Source organism: Leuciscus leuciscus, assembly GCF_965113295.1.
Source record: "Leuciscus leuciscus genome assembly, chromosome: 24".
NCBI classification, from domain to species: Eukaryota; Metazoa; Chordata; class Actinopteri; order Cypriniformes; family Leuciscidae; genus Leuciscus; species Leuciscus leuciscus.
The window spans coordinates 14591018-14608198 of NC_138723.1; the positions used below are offsets into that span (position 1 = coordinate 14591018).

Below are 17181 nucleotides of genomic sequence, written 5' to 3' on the forward strand. Positions count from 1 at the left end.
GGTAAGATCGGCTGTTCTTTAAAAGACTGAAATAATGTAATAACAGACAGTAAATTGTGGCTAGTAATACAGAAAAAAAGCCTGTTACATTATCTGTAACACTTTACCATAAGGTTTAATTCGTTAACATTAATGCATTAGCAACCATGAACTATAAATAAATTGCATTTTTACAACATTTATTTATATAGTTAATTATTCATTTTTGCATATACTATACATTTCTAACATTGTAACGTATTCTCAGGTTGTATGAATCAATGTTTTTTTAACGTGTTTTGACCGAAAATTAATTTGCATTAAACCATCATTTATGTGTTAAACAAATCTGACCTAGATTATCAAATGTTGTATTGTTCACTGTTAGTTCTGGTGCATTAGCCAGTGTTAACGAACAGAAGCTGATTATACAGCATTATTTAATAAATAAAAAAATGATAATAATAAATGCGCCATTCATAAGATTCTATCTGTAAAGGAGGTTATCTCACATGTAATAAGAATAGTAATTGTTTATATTTTTTTACTTCTAAACGTAAAACAATATTAACATTTATTATGAGAGAGTTTAAAGGTTGTTTGATTACATCGTTCTGTTGGGATATTTTATCCTGTTCTATTTTTTGTTTCGATCAAAGGACGGAATGCAATTCTAGTTCTGAGATATTTCAGTGCTTTCATTAGTGTCGTTTCTCGTTCTCAACTCTAAGGGCCGCTGTTGATTTGTAGAAAAGCATGTAGGTGATCTCCTGTGATTGGTAGAGCTGTGCTGATGATGGTTAGGAGATTGTGGAGGAGACTAAAGAGAGTCGATGAAGGGACACAGTCACTGACAAACAGCGATCTAACTGGATTAATCCGTGGATATTTCGAATGTAGAACACCATCTTCAGATTGTAATCTGAATACTTAATGTAAAATGTTTGTGATTACGGTTTGTAGAAGGATTCATTGTTTCCAATCGCGAGGACAGCTATTGGATGGTGTTTTCCTATGGAGGGTTTTATTCATCATGGCCGTTTGCTTGATCTCAAACATAAACGCACAGATTCGTTACTCAGTTCCAGAGGAAATGAAGAAAGGATCTCTTATCGGGAATATAGCTCATGATCTTGGTCTGGATGCTCAAAGACTGTGCTCGGGTCGGGCTCGTATCGTGTCTGGCGACAGCACTGAATACGTAGAGCTGAAAACAGACAAAGGGATTTTGGTTGTGAAGGAGCGAATTGACCGAGAGCAGCTTTGCGCTGAAACCACTCCGTGCAGCTTCACATTTGAAATAATACTTGATAATCCAATGGAGCTGCATCATGTTACGGTGGAAATATTGGATGTAAACGATCACTCACCAACATTTGCTAAGGATGAAATTAATCTTGAAATAAGTGAATCGGCCGCACCTGGAGCTCTTTTTTTACTGGGAGGCGCAGATGATCCTGATGTAGGTCTAAACGCACTACAACATTATACTATGTCACCTAATGATAAATTTATTCTTAAAGAACACTCGCGCCCCGATGGAGTCAAATATGCTGAAATGGTGCTGCAGAAACCTCTAGACAGAGAGCAACATCCACGACTATCTCTCATTCTCACAGCGGTCGACGGAGGAAATCCTCAAAGATCTGGTAATATGAAAATAGAAGTCACTGTACTAGATGCAAATGACAACGCGCCAGTGTTCAACCAGTCAGTTTACAGAGCAACAGTAAAAGAAAATTCACCTAAAGGAACCTATATTACAATTGTTAATGCTAGTGATGCAGACAGTGGTGCAAATAGTTTGATTTTATACAGTTTTGCTAATTTTAAAGGGAACATAAATGACATTTTTAAAATCGATGAAAAAACAGGTGTTATAACACTAACTGGGCTTATTGACTACGAAAAAGCAAAAAAATACGAAATTGATATCGAAGCAAAAGACCAAGGCGGTTTAGGAAACTCAGCTAAAGTCATAGTTGATTTAATTGATGTAAATGATAATGCACCAGCTATCAGTATTATGTCATTTTCAAGCCCGATTACTGAAGACGCAACTGTTGGAACCACTATCGCTATTTTCAGTGTCAAAGATCTAGATGCAGGAGACAATGGACACGTTGACTGTACAATTGATAGAAACACACCATTCAAACTTCAGTCTTCACTGCGGAATTATTACACTTTAGTTACTGATGCTGCTTTAGATCGTGAACGTGTGGCAGAATATAATATCACAATCACAGCTACAGATTCAGGGTCTCCTGCGCTTTCCAGTCAGAAAACTTTAAATCTGAAAGTATCAGATGTTAATGACAATCCGCCCAGATTTCATAAGACTGTTTACACTGCATTTGTTCCTGAAAATAATTCACCTGGTTTGTCCATATTCACTCTGAGTGCTCAAGATGATGACTGGAACCAGAACGCTCGTATATCGTATCTTCTAGATGAAACTACAGTGGGTGGATCCCCTGTTTCCTCTTTTATATCAGTAAATGCTGACAGTGGAGTGGTCCACGCGCTGCGCGGTTTTGACTATGAGCAAATGAAAAGGGTTAGTGTCTGTGTGAAAGCACAAGATGGAGGCTCTCCACCCCTCAGCACTAATGTGACTTTGGACATTATAATCCGAGATCAGAATGACAACGCTCCTCAGGTTCTGTATCCAGTACAGACTGGCGGTTCAGTGGTGGCTGAGATTGTGCCTCGTGCTGCAGATGTTGGATATCTCGTCACTAAAGTGGTGGCTGTTGATGTGGACTCTGGACAGAATGCCTGGCTCTCCTATAAACTACAGAAAGCTACAGACAGAGCGCTGTTTGAAGTGGGTTTACAGAATGGAGAAATAAGAACTGTGCGACAAGTGACTGATAAAGATGCTGTCAAACAGAAGCTCACTGTTGTTGTGGAGGATAACGGACAGCCCTCTCGCTCAGCTGTGGTCTCCATTAACGTGGCTGTGGCTGACAGCTTTCCTGAAGTGTTGTCAGAGTTCACAGACTTTACGCATGAAAAACAATATAACGACAACCTGACGTTTTACTTAGTTCTCGCGCTGGCTGCTGTTTCTTTCCGATTTATCACTTGTGTGGTTGTGATAATATCAGTAAAGATCTACAGATGGAGACAATCTCGCTTCCTCTTTCAGTCCAATCTGCCTGTTATTCCCTACTATCCACCCCATTACGCAGACACAGGAGTCACTGGAACTCTGCCGCACGGGTATAATTATGAAGTGTGCATGACGACTGACTCGAGGAAGAGTGACTGTAAGTTTTCTACACTCGGTGGACAGAGTGTTTTAGTGGTGGACCCGAGTTTCACTGAGACAATGCAGCGCGCAATACAAGAAAAGAACTTTATAGAAGAAAACAATCTTTCGGAATTGGTAAGATAAATCCCTTTTTAAATGTTTTTTTCTTATAAATTGTTTGTCCTCTAATGGTGTATTTGATGGCTAATATCAAAGACACTGCAAAAGTGCTTCGTTTAAGATGGCACCGCACGGACAGGTTTCAGCACCACTGGACAGCGCCAAATGCAGTAATATTTTTCTTTTCCTTTTTTTTCTCCTTTTTAGTTCAGTCAAATAATTTCACAACAAGTTATTATTAATATTATGATTATTAATGATAATAATAATTTAATTACATTTTTATTTTGACAAATCACTTGTGTCCTGGTCTTCTGTGATTTATCAGAAACAAATGAATGCAATTCAAAGATAAGGCTCATAGGGCCGCTGTTGATCAACGCAGCGCAGTCGCTCTATATTTCTCAGACCTATACCCTCAAAATTCAGTGATGTCAGAGAACAGCGAACGAAAGCTTGATGACTCGAAACAATTATTTTGTCGGATGTTCTGTAAATAGATATCCTCGTCGTACAGTAGATTTTATGCTAGTTCTTACTTTCACATAACGTCTTTATTTTCTATTTAAACTAACCGATCTTCAGGATCTGCAGAACAAAGGGGGGAAATGGCTAGCTCTGTAATGTGGCAGGCTGCGGCGTTTTTTATGATTATGTGTCAATACTCGGTGAGAGGGCAGATCAGCTACTCCATTCCAGAAGAAATGGCAAAAGGGTCTATCGTCGGAAATATTTCCCAGGGTTTGGGTTTGGATTTAAAAAGACTGAAGTCAGGGAAAGCACGCATATTTGCTGGAGACAACACCGAATTCGTCGGATTGAATAATGAGAGGGGGATACTTCTCACCGAGGAAAAAATAGACCGCGAGGCTCTTTGTGCTAAAACGACTCCTTGCGCTTTACATCTTCAGCTGATTTTGGAAAATCCAATGGAATGGTACGATGTCACGGTGGAAATTACCGACATAAATGATAACGCTCCGAGTTTTCCAAAAGGTGAGATTACATTTGAAATAAGCGAGTCAGCTGTAACCGGAGCCAGATTCATGTTGGAAAACGCGATTGATCTGGATGTTGGATCTAATTGTCATCTAAGCTATTCACTTAAACCGACAGATAATTTTGTATTAAGTTTGCAAAGTCAAACGGATGGCGACAGAAACATGGAGATGGTGCTACAAAAGGCTCTAGACCGTGAAAACAAAAAGCAGTTATCTTTGCTGTTAACAGCAATGGATGGAGGAGAGCCTCAGTTGACCAGTACTGTGCGGATACATGTAACAGTGCTAGATATTAACGACAATCCCCCTGTGTTCAATCATAGGGTGTACAAAGCCACTCTTGCTGAAAATACACCTAAAGACACTGTTATCACGTCCGTCAGCGCTTCTGATGCAGATGAAGGTTCGAATGCGATTATAACGTACTACATGTCAGGCAGTGGAGATGTAAATGATTTATTCATGGTTGACGCACGAAGCGGGGAAATATCCTTAAAAGGCTCAGCTGACTTTGAGAAAGCAAGTCGTTATCAAATAAACATTCAAGCACGCGACCAAGGAGGACTGTCTGATTCATGTAAAGTTATAATTGATCTCTCAGATATGAATGATAACAAACCAATGATAAGCATCGTATCTATGTCAAATTCGATATCCGAGGAGTCTAGACTTGGCATTGTTGTGGCAATGTTAAACGTAAATGATCTTGACTCCGGATTGAATGGTCAGGTTCATTGCCATATAAATGACAATATTCCTTTTGCTATTGCGTCATCCAGCAGTTTCTTCAGCTTGCAAACAGAGCAGGAACTGGACAGAGAGAGAGAATCTGAGTATAATATCAGTGTAATATGTACTGATGAGGGAGTTCCCGCGCTCTCCAGCAGTGTCTCTCTCCGTGTGCAGATATCAGATGTGAATGACAATGCTCCTGTCTTTGAGAAAACTAACTATGAGGCCTGTGTGGTGGAGAATAACACACCTGGTCTCTCTATATTTTCAGTTAAAGCCAGTGATGCTGATTGGAATCAGAATGCTCGTGTTTCTTATATTCTAGAAGACAGCACTGTTAATGGAGTCTCTGTCTCATCATATGTGTCAGTGCAACCTGACAGCGGAGTGATTACAGCTATGCGCTCTTTTGACTATGAGACACTGAAACATTTCCACTTCCGGGTAAAAGCGCAAGATGGAGGCTCTCCTCCACTCAGTAGTAACGTTACTGTGAAAATTACTATTCAAGATCAGAATGACAACGCTCCTCAGGTTCTGTATCCAGTACAGACTGGCGGTTCAGTGGTGGCTGAGATTGTGCCTCGTGCTGCAGATGTTGGATATCTCGTCACTAAAGTGGTGGCTGTTGATGTGGACTCTGGACAGAATGCCTGGCTCTCCTATAAACTACAGAAAGCTACAGACAGAGCGCTGTTTGAAGTGGGTTTACAGAATGGAGAAATAAGAACTGTGCGACAAGTGACTGATAAAGATGCTGTCAAACAGAAACTCACTGTTGTTGTGGAGGATAATGGACAGCCCTCTCGCTCAGCTGTGGTCTCCATTAACGTGGCTGTGGCTGACAGCTTTCCTGAAGTGCTGTCAGAGTTCACAGACTTCACGCATGAAAAACAATATAACGACAACTTGACTTTTTATTTAGTTCTCGCGCTGGCTGCTGTTTCTTTCCTATTTATCACTTGTGTGGTTGTCATAATATCAGTAAAGATCTACAGATGGAGACAATCTCGCTTCCTCTTTCAGTCCAATCTGCCTGTTATTCCGTACTATCCACCGCATTACGCAGACACAGGAGTCACTGGAACTCTGCCGCACGGGTATAATTATGAAGTGTGCATGACGACTGACTCGAGGAAGAGTGACTGTAAGTTTTCTACACTCGGTGGACAGAGTGTTTTAGTGGTGGACCCGAGTTTCACTGAGACGATGCAGCATACAATCAAGAAAAATAACTCCATCGACGGTCTCGGGTCTACAGAATCGGTAAGAAAGTTTTGGTTAGACCATTATTGTTATGTTTATGTTAACTGAAAAAGTAATACAAGGATAATCAAGTATACCATAAACAAATAAATAGGCTAAGAACACTTACATAAAGTGCAAGGTGTCTGAAATAATAACCTGAATGTAAGTGAAATCAGTAATCAGAAACTGCATCTGTCAAATTCTTGCATACTATTGACTATGGAACTGAATATGACCCATAATCCGCATTGTCTATTATGAAAATACCATATGTCTGAATATATACTGTATAATCACAACATGCTCACCTTACAAGTGCATAGCATTAATATTTACACGAGCACTAACTTGTTCCATCTATAGTATAAAAATAAAACAAAACTTACATTCTCACCATCGTCATGCTAACATAACCTGCACCCCTTAACCTGAACATGAACAGATACAAAACGTACGAATGGGATTTATATGAATTTTCTACAAATTTGTAATAACATACAATAGTTATGGATAGCCATGATACTCTGTTGGTTTTCTCTAATTCTATGACAGTATCTCATAATTGTAAGTTTTCACACGTTGGAAACAATGCTCTTTTTGTTTAATTGCTTGCCATGTTGCTTACTAACAAGCTATAATTTTTTGAGACTATCAAACAATAGCCTTTTGGTGCTGTTATATTCATAACTGCCATAGGTGCTGTTATATTCATCTGCTTGTTTGACAAGGAACTGGAAAACTCGTTCATAATTGTTTTGGTGTGCATGACAACTAATTTGAGGAAGTGTGGCTATACGTATGTTAACTTTGTGGAACATAGAGATTAGACTCAGTTTTATTGGGATCATGCAATTTATCCCTGTACATTGTTGGAATTTTTGTATGATTCTTAGCTAAATGTATGCTAGAAGAGAGTGACCCTATGGTATTCTATGTAGCCCAAACCACTCATTCTTTAGAATGTTTTGGTCGTGGACAAAGAAGTGACTGAAATGATATATTGTGGTAAATAGAATAAGTAACAAAAAAATTACTAACAGCGTGTTATTTTTGATGTAGGTCTATATAGACAACATGTTCAGATTTGTTCAAGTGATTTATCGAGAAAAGAAAAACGCAAGGGAACTTTGACACAGTTCAGCACCACTTGTGCTGAACAGCGCCTCGTTAGATGAAGGGCTAACGTTAAAGAGGACTATGGTCTTTTTTATTATGTTGTGATTAGTGCCAGCATTATAATTTTGCTCAAATTCCGACTGTTACATACAAATTATACTGCAAGTGATCATTTGCACATCCAACCTACAAAATATATATCTTTTTATTTAATCAACAAAAGGTCCTGGAACAAAGTATGGCATTCTGCGTATGATATTTGCAGTGTGATATAGGCCTAGAAAATAATATTCGTTGAGAAAATGCTTCATAGGTGTAAAGTTCTAATTTTGATATGCAGTTCTTTATTTACACTCAGAGGGCCGCTGTTCGTCGACAAACAGCGGAGAAACAGTATTTCACAGACCCACCCCCAGCATCACACAATACCACGGAGAAAAAAAAAAAAAGCAGTATAGCTGCTATAGCTGCAACCTCGAATATTTTTCCTACACGATGCTTCTATCCATCTTTCGTCGTCGTGTACGGAGCTAATGTCTGCATTTGGAATTTCCTGTATTTAAAGGATACGGATCTATTGTTGTATTTTTTAAAACATCTGTGCAGTTGAGACAATGCCTGATGCAATGATACAGCACTCGGTGCTGTTTTTGACGCTTCTGATTCACATAGCGCGAGGACAGGTCAGTTACTCCATTCCAGAAGAAATGGCAAAAGGATCGATGGTGGGAAACATTGCGCAGGATTTGGGCTTGGATTTGCAACGTTTAAAGTCAGGAAAAGCGCGACTGTTTGCAAGAGACAACACGGAATACATCGAACTGAACAGAAACACGGGGTTGCTGCTTATCAGAGAGAAAATGGATCGCGAGTCTCTTTGTGCAAAAACAACTCCGTGTGCTTTGCATCTTCAAATGATTTTAGACAACCCGATGGAATTATACACGATTACAATCGAAATCACAGATATAAATGATAACGCTCCCAGTTTTCAGAAAAAGGACTTTAGATTTGAGATCAGCGAATCGGCGGTGGCTGGTGCTGGGTTTATGCTCGGTAGAGCTTTCGATCCGGATGTAGGAACAAATGGTCTTCAGAGTTACTCTCTGAAACCGACTGATAAATTCCGTCTTCAATTTCACAATCAAGCAGATGGTAGTAAAAATGTCGAGATGATTTTACAAAGACCACTTGATAGAGAAACTCAAAGCTCATTTACTTTGTTGTTAGAAGCCTTTGATGGAGGCGATCCAGTGCTATCTGGCACTGTACAGATACACATTACTGTGTTAGATATTAACGATAATTCTCCTGTGTTTACACAAAAAGAATATAAAACCACCATTACAGAAAACGCACTAAAGGATACTATATTAACAGTCGTGAGCGCGTCTGATGCAGACGAAGGATCTAATAGTGTAGTGACGTATTACATATCTGACACAATGGACAGTAATGTGGCCGACATGTTTCTTGTTAACGCAAAAACTGGTGAACTAATATTAAATGGTCTAGTTGATTATGAAAAAGTGAGCCATTATGAGCTTAATATTCAGGCAAAAGATCAAGGAGGACTTTCTAACGCATGCAAAGTAATTATTGATGTGTTGGATATTAATGATAATTCACCTAGTATTCAAATCCTGTCAAGTTCACATTCAGTAACTGAAGGGTCCAAGTCTGGTACTGTTGTTGCAATGCTAAATGTTGATGATCTTGATTCGGGTGTAAATGGCCAGGTTCAGTGTTTCATTAGTGAGGATATTCCTTTTGCTATTACTTCTCAGTCTAGCAGTTTCGTTAGCTTGCAAACAGAGCAGGAACTGGACAGAGAGAGAGAATCTGAGTATAATATCAGTGTAATATGTACTGATGAGGGAGTTCCCGCGCTCTCCAGCAGTGTCTCTCTCCGTGTGCAGATATCAGATGTGAATGACAATGCTCCTGTCTTTGAGAAAACTAACTATGAGGCCTGTGTGGTGGAGAATAACACACCTGGTGTCTCTATATTTTCAGTTAAAGCCAGTGACGCTGATTGGAATCAGAATGCTCGTGTTTCTTATATTCTAGAAGACAGCACTGTTAATGGAGTCTCTGTCTCATCATATGTGTCAGTGCAACCTGACAGCGGAGTGATTACAGCTATGCGCTCTTTTGACTATGAGACACTGAAACATTTCCACTTCCGGGTAAAAGCGCAAGATGGAGGCTCTCCTCCACTCAGTAGTAACGTGACTGTGAAAATTACTATTCAAGATCAGAATGACAACGCTCCTCAGGTTCTGTATCCAGTACAGACTGGCGGTTCAGTGGTGGCTGAGATTGTGCCTCGTGCTGCAGATGTTGGATATCTCGTCACTAAAGTGGTGGCTGTTGATGTGGACTCTGGACAGAATGCCTGGCTCTCCTATAAACTACAGAAAGCTACAGACAGAGCGCTGTTTGAAGTGGGTTTACAGAATGGAGAAATAAGAACTGTGCGACAAGTGACTGATAAAGATGCTGTCAAACAGAAACTCACTGTTGTTGTGGAGGATAATGGACAGCCCTCTCGCTCAGCTGTGGTCTCCATTAACGTGGCTGTGGCTGACAGCTTTCCTGAAGTGCTGTCAGAGTTCACAGACTTTACGCATGAAAAACAATATAACGACAACCTGACTTTTTATTTAGTTCTCGCACTGGCCGCCGTTTCTTTCCTATTTATCACTTGTGTGGTTGTGATAATATCAGTAAAGATCTACAGATGGAGACAATCTCGCTTCCTCTATCAGTCCAATCTGCCTGTTATTCCGTACTATCCACCGCATTACGCAGACACAGGAGTCACTGGAACTCTGCCGCACGGGTATAATTATGAAGTGTGCATGACGACTGACTCGAGGAAGAGTGACTGTACGTTTTCTACACTCGGTGGACAAAGTGTTTTAGTGGTGGACCCGAGTTTCACTAAAACGATGCAGCATACAATCAAGAAAAATAACTCCATCGACGGTCTCGGGTCTACAGAATCGGTAAGAAAATTTTGGTTAGACCATTATTGTTATTTTTATTCTAACTGAAAAAGTAATACAAGGCTAACCAAGTATACCATAAACAAATATATAGGCTAAGAACACTTAAAGAAAGTGCAAGGTGTCTGAATTAATAACCTGAATGTAAGTGAAATCAGTTATCAGTAACTGAATCTCTCAAATACCTGCATTGACTATAGAACTGAATATTATATACTAATCCGCATTGTCTATGAAAATACTATATCTCTGAATATATTCTGTATAATCACAACATGCTCACCTTATAAGTGCATATAGCATTAATATTTACACGAGAACTAACTTGTTCCATCTATGGTATAAACATAAAACAAAACTTACATTCTCACCATCGTCATGCTAACATAACCTGCACCCCTTAACCTGAACATGAACAGATACAAAACGTACAAATGAGATTTTTATAAATTTTCTACAAATTTGTAAAAACATACATTACAATAGTTATGAATAGCCATGATACTCCGTTGGTTTTCTCTAATTCTATGACAGTATCTCATAATTGTAAGTTTTCACACGTTGGAAACAATGCTCTTTTTGTTTATTGCTTGCCATGTTGCTTACTAACAAGCTACAATTTTTTTAGACTATCAAAGAATAGCCTTTTGGTGCTGTTATATTCATAACTGCCGTAGGAGCTGTTATATCCATCTGCTTGTTTGACAAGGAACTGGAAAACTCGTTCATAATTGTTTTGGTGTGCATGACAACTGATTTGAGGAAGTGTGGCTGTACATATGTTAACTTTGTGGAACATAGAGATTAGACTCAGTTTTATTGGGATCATGCAATTTATCCCTGTACATTGTTGGAATTTTTGTATGATTCTTAGCTAAATGTATGCTAGAAGAGAGTGACCCTATGGTATTCTATGTAGCCCAAACCACTCATTCTTTAGAATGTTTTGGTCGTGGACAAAGAAGTGACTGAAATGATATATTGTGGTAAATAGAATAAATAACAAAAAAATTACTAACAGCGTGTTATTTTTGATGTAGGCCTATATAGACAACATGTTCAGATTTGTTCAAGTGATTTATCGAGAAAAGAAAAACGCAAGGGAACTTTGACACAGTTCAGCACCACTTGTGCTGAACAGCGCCTCGTTAGATGAAGGGCTAACGTTAAAGAGGACTATGGTCTTTTTTATTATGTTGTGATTAGTGCCAGCATTATAATTTTGCTCAAATTCCGACTGTTACATACAAATTATACTGCAAGTGATCATTTGCACATCCAACCTACAAAATATATATCTTTTTATTTAATCAACAAAAGGTCCTGGAACAAAGTATGGCATTCTGCGTATGATATTTGCAGTGTGATATAGGCCTAGAAAATAATATTCGTTGAGAAAATGCTTCTTAGGTGTAAAGTTCTAATTTTGATATGCTGTTCTTTATTTACACTCAGAGGGCCGCTGTTCGTCGACAAACAGCGGAGAAACAGTATTTCACAGACCCACCCCCAGCATCACACAATACCACGGAGAAAAAAAAAAAAGCAGTATAGCTTCAACCTCGAATATTTTTCCTACACGATGCTTCTATTCATCTTTCGTCGTCGTGTACGGAGTTAATGTCTGCATTTGGAATTTCCTGTATTTAAAGGATACGGATCTTGTTGTATTTTTTTAAACATCTGTGCAGTTGAGACAATGCCTGATGCAATGATACAGCACTCGGTGCTGTTTTTGACGCTTCTGATTCACATAGCGCGAGGACAGGTCAGTTACTCCATTCCAGAAGAAATGGCAAAAGGATCGATGGTGGGAAACATTGCGCAGGATTTGGGCTTGGATTTGCAACGTTTAAAGTCAGGAAAAGCGCGACTGTTTGCAAGAGACAACACGGAATACATCGAACTGAACAGAAACACGGGATTGCTGGTTATCCGAGAGAAAATGGATCGCGAGTCCCTTTGTGCAAAAACAACTCCGTGTGCTTTGCATCTTCAAATGATTTTAGACAACCCCATGGAATTATACACGATTACAATCGAAATCGCAGATATAAATGATAACGCTCCCAGTTTTCAGAAAAAGGACTTTAGATTTGAGATCAGCGAATCGGCGGTGGCTGGTGCTGGGTTTATGCTCGGGGGAGCTTTCGATCCGGATGTAGGAACAAATGGTCTTCAGAGTTACTCTCTGAAACCGACTGATAAATTCCGGCTTGAATTGCACAGCCAGGAAGATGGTAGTAAAAATGTCGAGATGATTTTACAAAGACCACTTGATAGAGAAACGCAACGCTCATTTACTTTGTTGTTAGAAGCCTTTGATGGAGGCGATCCAGTGCTCTCTGGCACTGTACAGATACACATTACTGTGTTAGATATTAATGATAATGCTCCTGTGTTTGCACAAAGGGTATATAAAACCACCATTACAGAAAACGCACTAAAGGATACTATATTAACAGTCGTGAGCGCGTCTGATGCAGACGAAGGATCTAATAGTGTAGTGACGTATTACATATCTGACACAATGGCCAGTAATGTGGCCGACATGTTTCTTGTTAACGCAAAAACTGGTGAACTAATATTAAATGGTCTAGTTGATTATGAAAAAGTGAGCCATTATGAGCTTAATATTCAGGCAAAAGATCAAGGAGGACTTTCTAACGCATGCAAAGTAATTATTGATGTGTTGGATATTAATGATAATTCACCTAGTATTCAAATCCTGTCAAGTTCCCATTCAGTAACTGAAGGGTCCAAGTCTGGTACTGTTGTTGCAATGCTAAATGTTGATGATCTTGATTCGGGTGTAAATGGCCAGGTTCAGTGTTTCATAAGTGAGGATATTCCTTTTGCTATTACTTCTCAGTCTAGCAGTTTCTTCAGCGTGCAAACAGAGCAGGAACTGGACAGAGAGAGAGAATCTGAGTATAATATCAGTGTAATATGTACTGATGAGGGAGTTCCCGCACTCTCCAGCAGTGTCTCTCTCCGTGTGCAGATATCAGATGTGAATGACAATGCTCCTGTCTTTGAGAAAACTAACTATGAGGCCTGTGTGGTGGAGAATAACACACCTGGTGTCTCTATATTTTCAGTTAAAGCCAGTGACGCTGACTGGAATCAGAATGCTCGTGTTTCTTATATTCTAGAAGACAGCACTGTTAATGGAGTCTCTGTCTCATCATATGTGTCAGTGCAACCTGACAGCGGAGTGATTACAGCTATGCGCTCTTTTGACTATGAGACACTGAAACATTTCCACTTCCGGGTAAAAGCGCAAGATGGAGGCTCTCCTCCACTCAGTAGTAACGTTACTGTGAAAATTATTATTCAAGATCAGAATGACAACGCTCCTCAGGTTCTGTATCCAGTACAGACTGGCGGTTCAGTGGTGGCTGAGATTGTGCCTCGTGCTGCAGATGTTGGATATCTCGTCACTAAAGTGGTGGCTGTTGATGTGGACTCTGGACAGAATGCCTGGCTCTCCTATAAACTACAGAAAGCTACAGACAGAGCGCTGTTTGAAGTGGGTTTACAGAATGGAGAAATAAGAACTGTGCGACAAGTGACTGATAAAGATGCTGTTAAACAGAAACTCACTGTTGTTGTGGAGGATAACGGACAGCCCTCTCGCTCAGCTGTGGTCTCCATTAACGTGGCTGTGGCTGACAGCTTTCCTGAAGTGCTGTCAGAGTTCACAGACTTTACGCATGAAAAACAATATAACGACAACCTGACTTTTTATTTAGTTCTCGCACTGGCCGCTGTTTCTTTCCTATTTATCACTTGTGTGGTTGTGATAATATCAGTAAAGATCTGCAGATGGAGACAATCTCGCTTCCTCTATCAGTCCAATCTGCCTGTTATTCCGTACTATCCACCCCATTACGCAGACACAGGAGTCACTGGAACTCTGCCGCACGGGTATAATTATGAAGTTTGCATGACGACTGACTCGAGGAAGAGTGACTGTAAGTTTTCTACACTCGGTGGACAGAGTGTGTTAGTGGTGGACCCGAGTTTCACTGAGACGATGCAGCATACAATCAAGAAAAATAACTCCATCGACGGTCTCGGGTCTACAGAATCGGTAAGAAAATTATGGTTAGACTACTAGTTGTTTGTTCGTTTAAACTGAAAATACAACTAATATAACGGCTAGAAGCTATATATATATATGTGTGTGTGTGTGTGTGTGTGTGTGTGTGTGTGTGTGTGTGTGTGTGTGTGTGTGTGTGTGTGTGTGTGTGTGTTTCGTTTTTTTTTTTTTTTAAGTTGACCGACAATATAGACTTACTCAGAGAACTCACGAGTAACTGGTGGTGCGTTAGCTATGGAAATTAATTTTTTTCTGAAATGAATAAACAAAATATAAGTTAAATATTTATCACTGAGTCAATACAATTTCTGCATTATATCCCACCCGTACACTGTAGTAAACACCGAACTGAATATTTCCTTTTGCCCTCCGGTTTGTCTATTCCTGCAGACACATCACATCATACACAAGTACGTTAATACGATTAACATTTTTAAGTCATTATATTCAGAGAACCACCTTGTTATTGTGTAAAGTAAAACAAAATACACTTTCTCTGTCATGCTTTGTCCTGGTGCAAACACGAGCAAGTGATCTCAATGTCAAGGTTTTTCTTTTTTTCTTTTCTTCTTTTCTTTTTTTCTTAATAAACAATCATATTTTGTCTTCTTAATTCTAATACCTGCATCTTGCACTTAGAAAAGTTTCCAGGTGTTGAAAAATTTGGAATCGGTGTTTGTTTCTCGCTGTGTTGCTTATTGCCAGGTCTGACTGAAATAATCAGAAATCGTATCAGACAATAGACAGGCGTAAGGCTGTATAACTGCCATGGGTGCTGTTATATTCATATGTTTGTTAGAATGAAACTCAGCTCATTTTGTATCATTTGTAAGTGTGCTTGACAGGTGGTTTGAGGACGAATTAGGTCACACTGTTTAAGTGATGAACAAAGGCGTCACTGAGGCTATTGCATCGCGCTAAATCAGAAACAAAAATTACTTGATGATGAAACTTCCCAGCAGCGTGGTATTGTGGGCTATGCCGCATTTGTTAAAGTTTGTTCAAATAAATGATCAGGAATTATTTCATGAAAACGAAAGGGAAATTTGACAACTTTCAGCACCGCTTTCGCTGAACAGCGCCTCTTTGGAAAAGTTCAAGGCTGCTGAATAGAGGACTTTGGTCTTACTAATTATGTACTGTACCTCCAAGTATTATAATTTTGTTAATCTCATCGTTGGTTCCATATTGATTTATTCTTCATATTTTCTTTTCTACTTCCAACATATGTATTTGCTTTGTTTAATCAGCTGGGGTTTTCAAAAACAGTTTTTATGCACTGTGATATGCGCCTAGAAAATAATCAATTTGAAATGCAATTCCCAATTTACACTCAGAGGGCCGCTGTTCGTCGACAAACTGTGGAGAAACTGTATTTTACATATCCACCCCAGCATCACAACATATCAGAAAGAAAGGATGAGAAGCCACCACCTCAGAAATTATTCTCTTGCGCGGTTTTTCTACAACACCCATTGTCGTGTACACGGATAACCCAAGCGAATGTACGTGGTATTTTAGATATATATTTAAAGGATACACTGATCGATTGTTGTATTGTTTTAACCATCTGTGCAGTTGAGACAATGCGTGATGCAATGATACAGCACTCGGTGCTGTTTTTGAGTATTCTGATTCACATAGCGCGAGGACAGGTCAGTTACTCCATTCCAGAAGAAATGGCAAAAGGATCGATGGTGGGAAACATTGCGCAGGATTTGGGCTTGGATTTACAACGACTGAAATCAGGGAAAGCGCGAATATATACGAGAGACAGCACGGAATACATCGAACTGAACAGAAACACGGGGTTGCTGCTTATCAGAGAGAAAATGGATCGCGAGTCCCTTTGTGCAAAAACAACTCCGTGTGCTTTGCATCTTCAAATGATTTTAGACAACCCGATGGAATTTTACACGATTACAATTGAAATCACAGATATAAATGATAACGCTCCCAGTTTTCAGAAAAAGGACTTTAGATTTGAGATCAGCGAATCGGCGGTGGCTGGTGCTGGGTTTATGCTCGGTAGAGCTTTCGATCCGGATGTAGGAACACATGGTCTTCAGAGTTACTCTCTGAACCCGACTGATAAATTCCGTCTTCAATTTCACAATCAAGCAGATGGTAGTAAAAATGTCGAGATGATTTTACAAAGACCACTTGATAGAGAAACGCAAAGCTCGTTTACTTTGTTGTTAGAAGCCTTTGATGGAGGCGATCCAGTGCTATCTGGCACTGTACAGATACACATTACTGTGTTAGATATTAACGATAATTCTCCTGTGTTTACACAAAAAGAATATAAAACCACCATTACAGAAAACGCACTAAAGGATACTATATTAACAGTCGTGAGCGCGTCTGATGCAGACGAAGGATCTAATGGTGTAGTGACGTATTACATATCTGACACAATGGACAGTAATGTGGCCGACATGTTTCTTGTTAACGAAAAAACTGGTGAAGTCATGTTAAATAGTCTAGTTGATTATGAGAAAGTGAACCATTATGAGCTTAATATTCAGGCAAAAGATCAAGGAGGACTCACTAACGCATGTAAAGTAATCATTGATGTGTTGGATATTAATGATAATTCACCTAGTGTTA

At 39.4% G+C, this 17181-nt stretch overlaps 4 protein-coding genes across 4 annotated transcripts in view; all 4 read left to right on the forward strand.

The window, feature by feature from the left end:
* Window positions 1-17181, forward strand: part of LOC309488896 (uncharacterized protein) — a 173628-nt gene that overhangs the window by 85973 nt on the left and 70474 nt on the right. The window lies entirely within an intron of this gene.
* The window catches only part of LOC309489405 (protocadherin beta-7-like), an 87751-nt gene that overhangs the window by 52068 nt on the left and 18502 nt on the right, over window positions 1-17181 (forward strand). The window lies entirely within an intron of this gene.
* Window positions 8-11085, forward strand: LOC309488841 (uncharacterized protein). Its single transcript, XM_082157257.1, has 3 exons — window positions 8-3373; window positions 3566-3569; window positions 8062-11085. Exons 1-3 carry the CDS (start codon window positions 920-922, stop codon window positions 10512-10514), a joined length of 4911 nt encoding a protein of 1636 aa, XP_082013383.1. The 5' UTR covers window positions 8-919; the 3' UTR covers window positions 10515-11085.
* LOC309489410 (protocadherin gamma-A8-like) lies at window positions 3381-6977 on the forward strand. The gene has a single exon (XM_082158187.1). The coding sequence runs from the start codon at window positions 3967-3969 to the stop codon at window positions 6403-6405; it is 2439 nt and encodes an 812-aa protein (XP_082014313.1). The 5' UTR covers window positions 3381-3966; the 3' UTR covers window positions 6406-6977.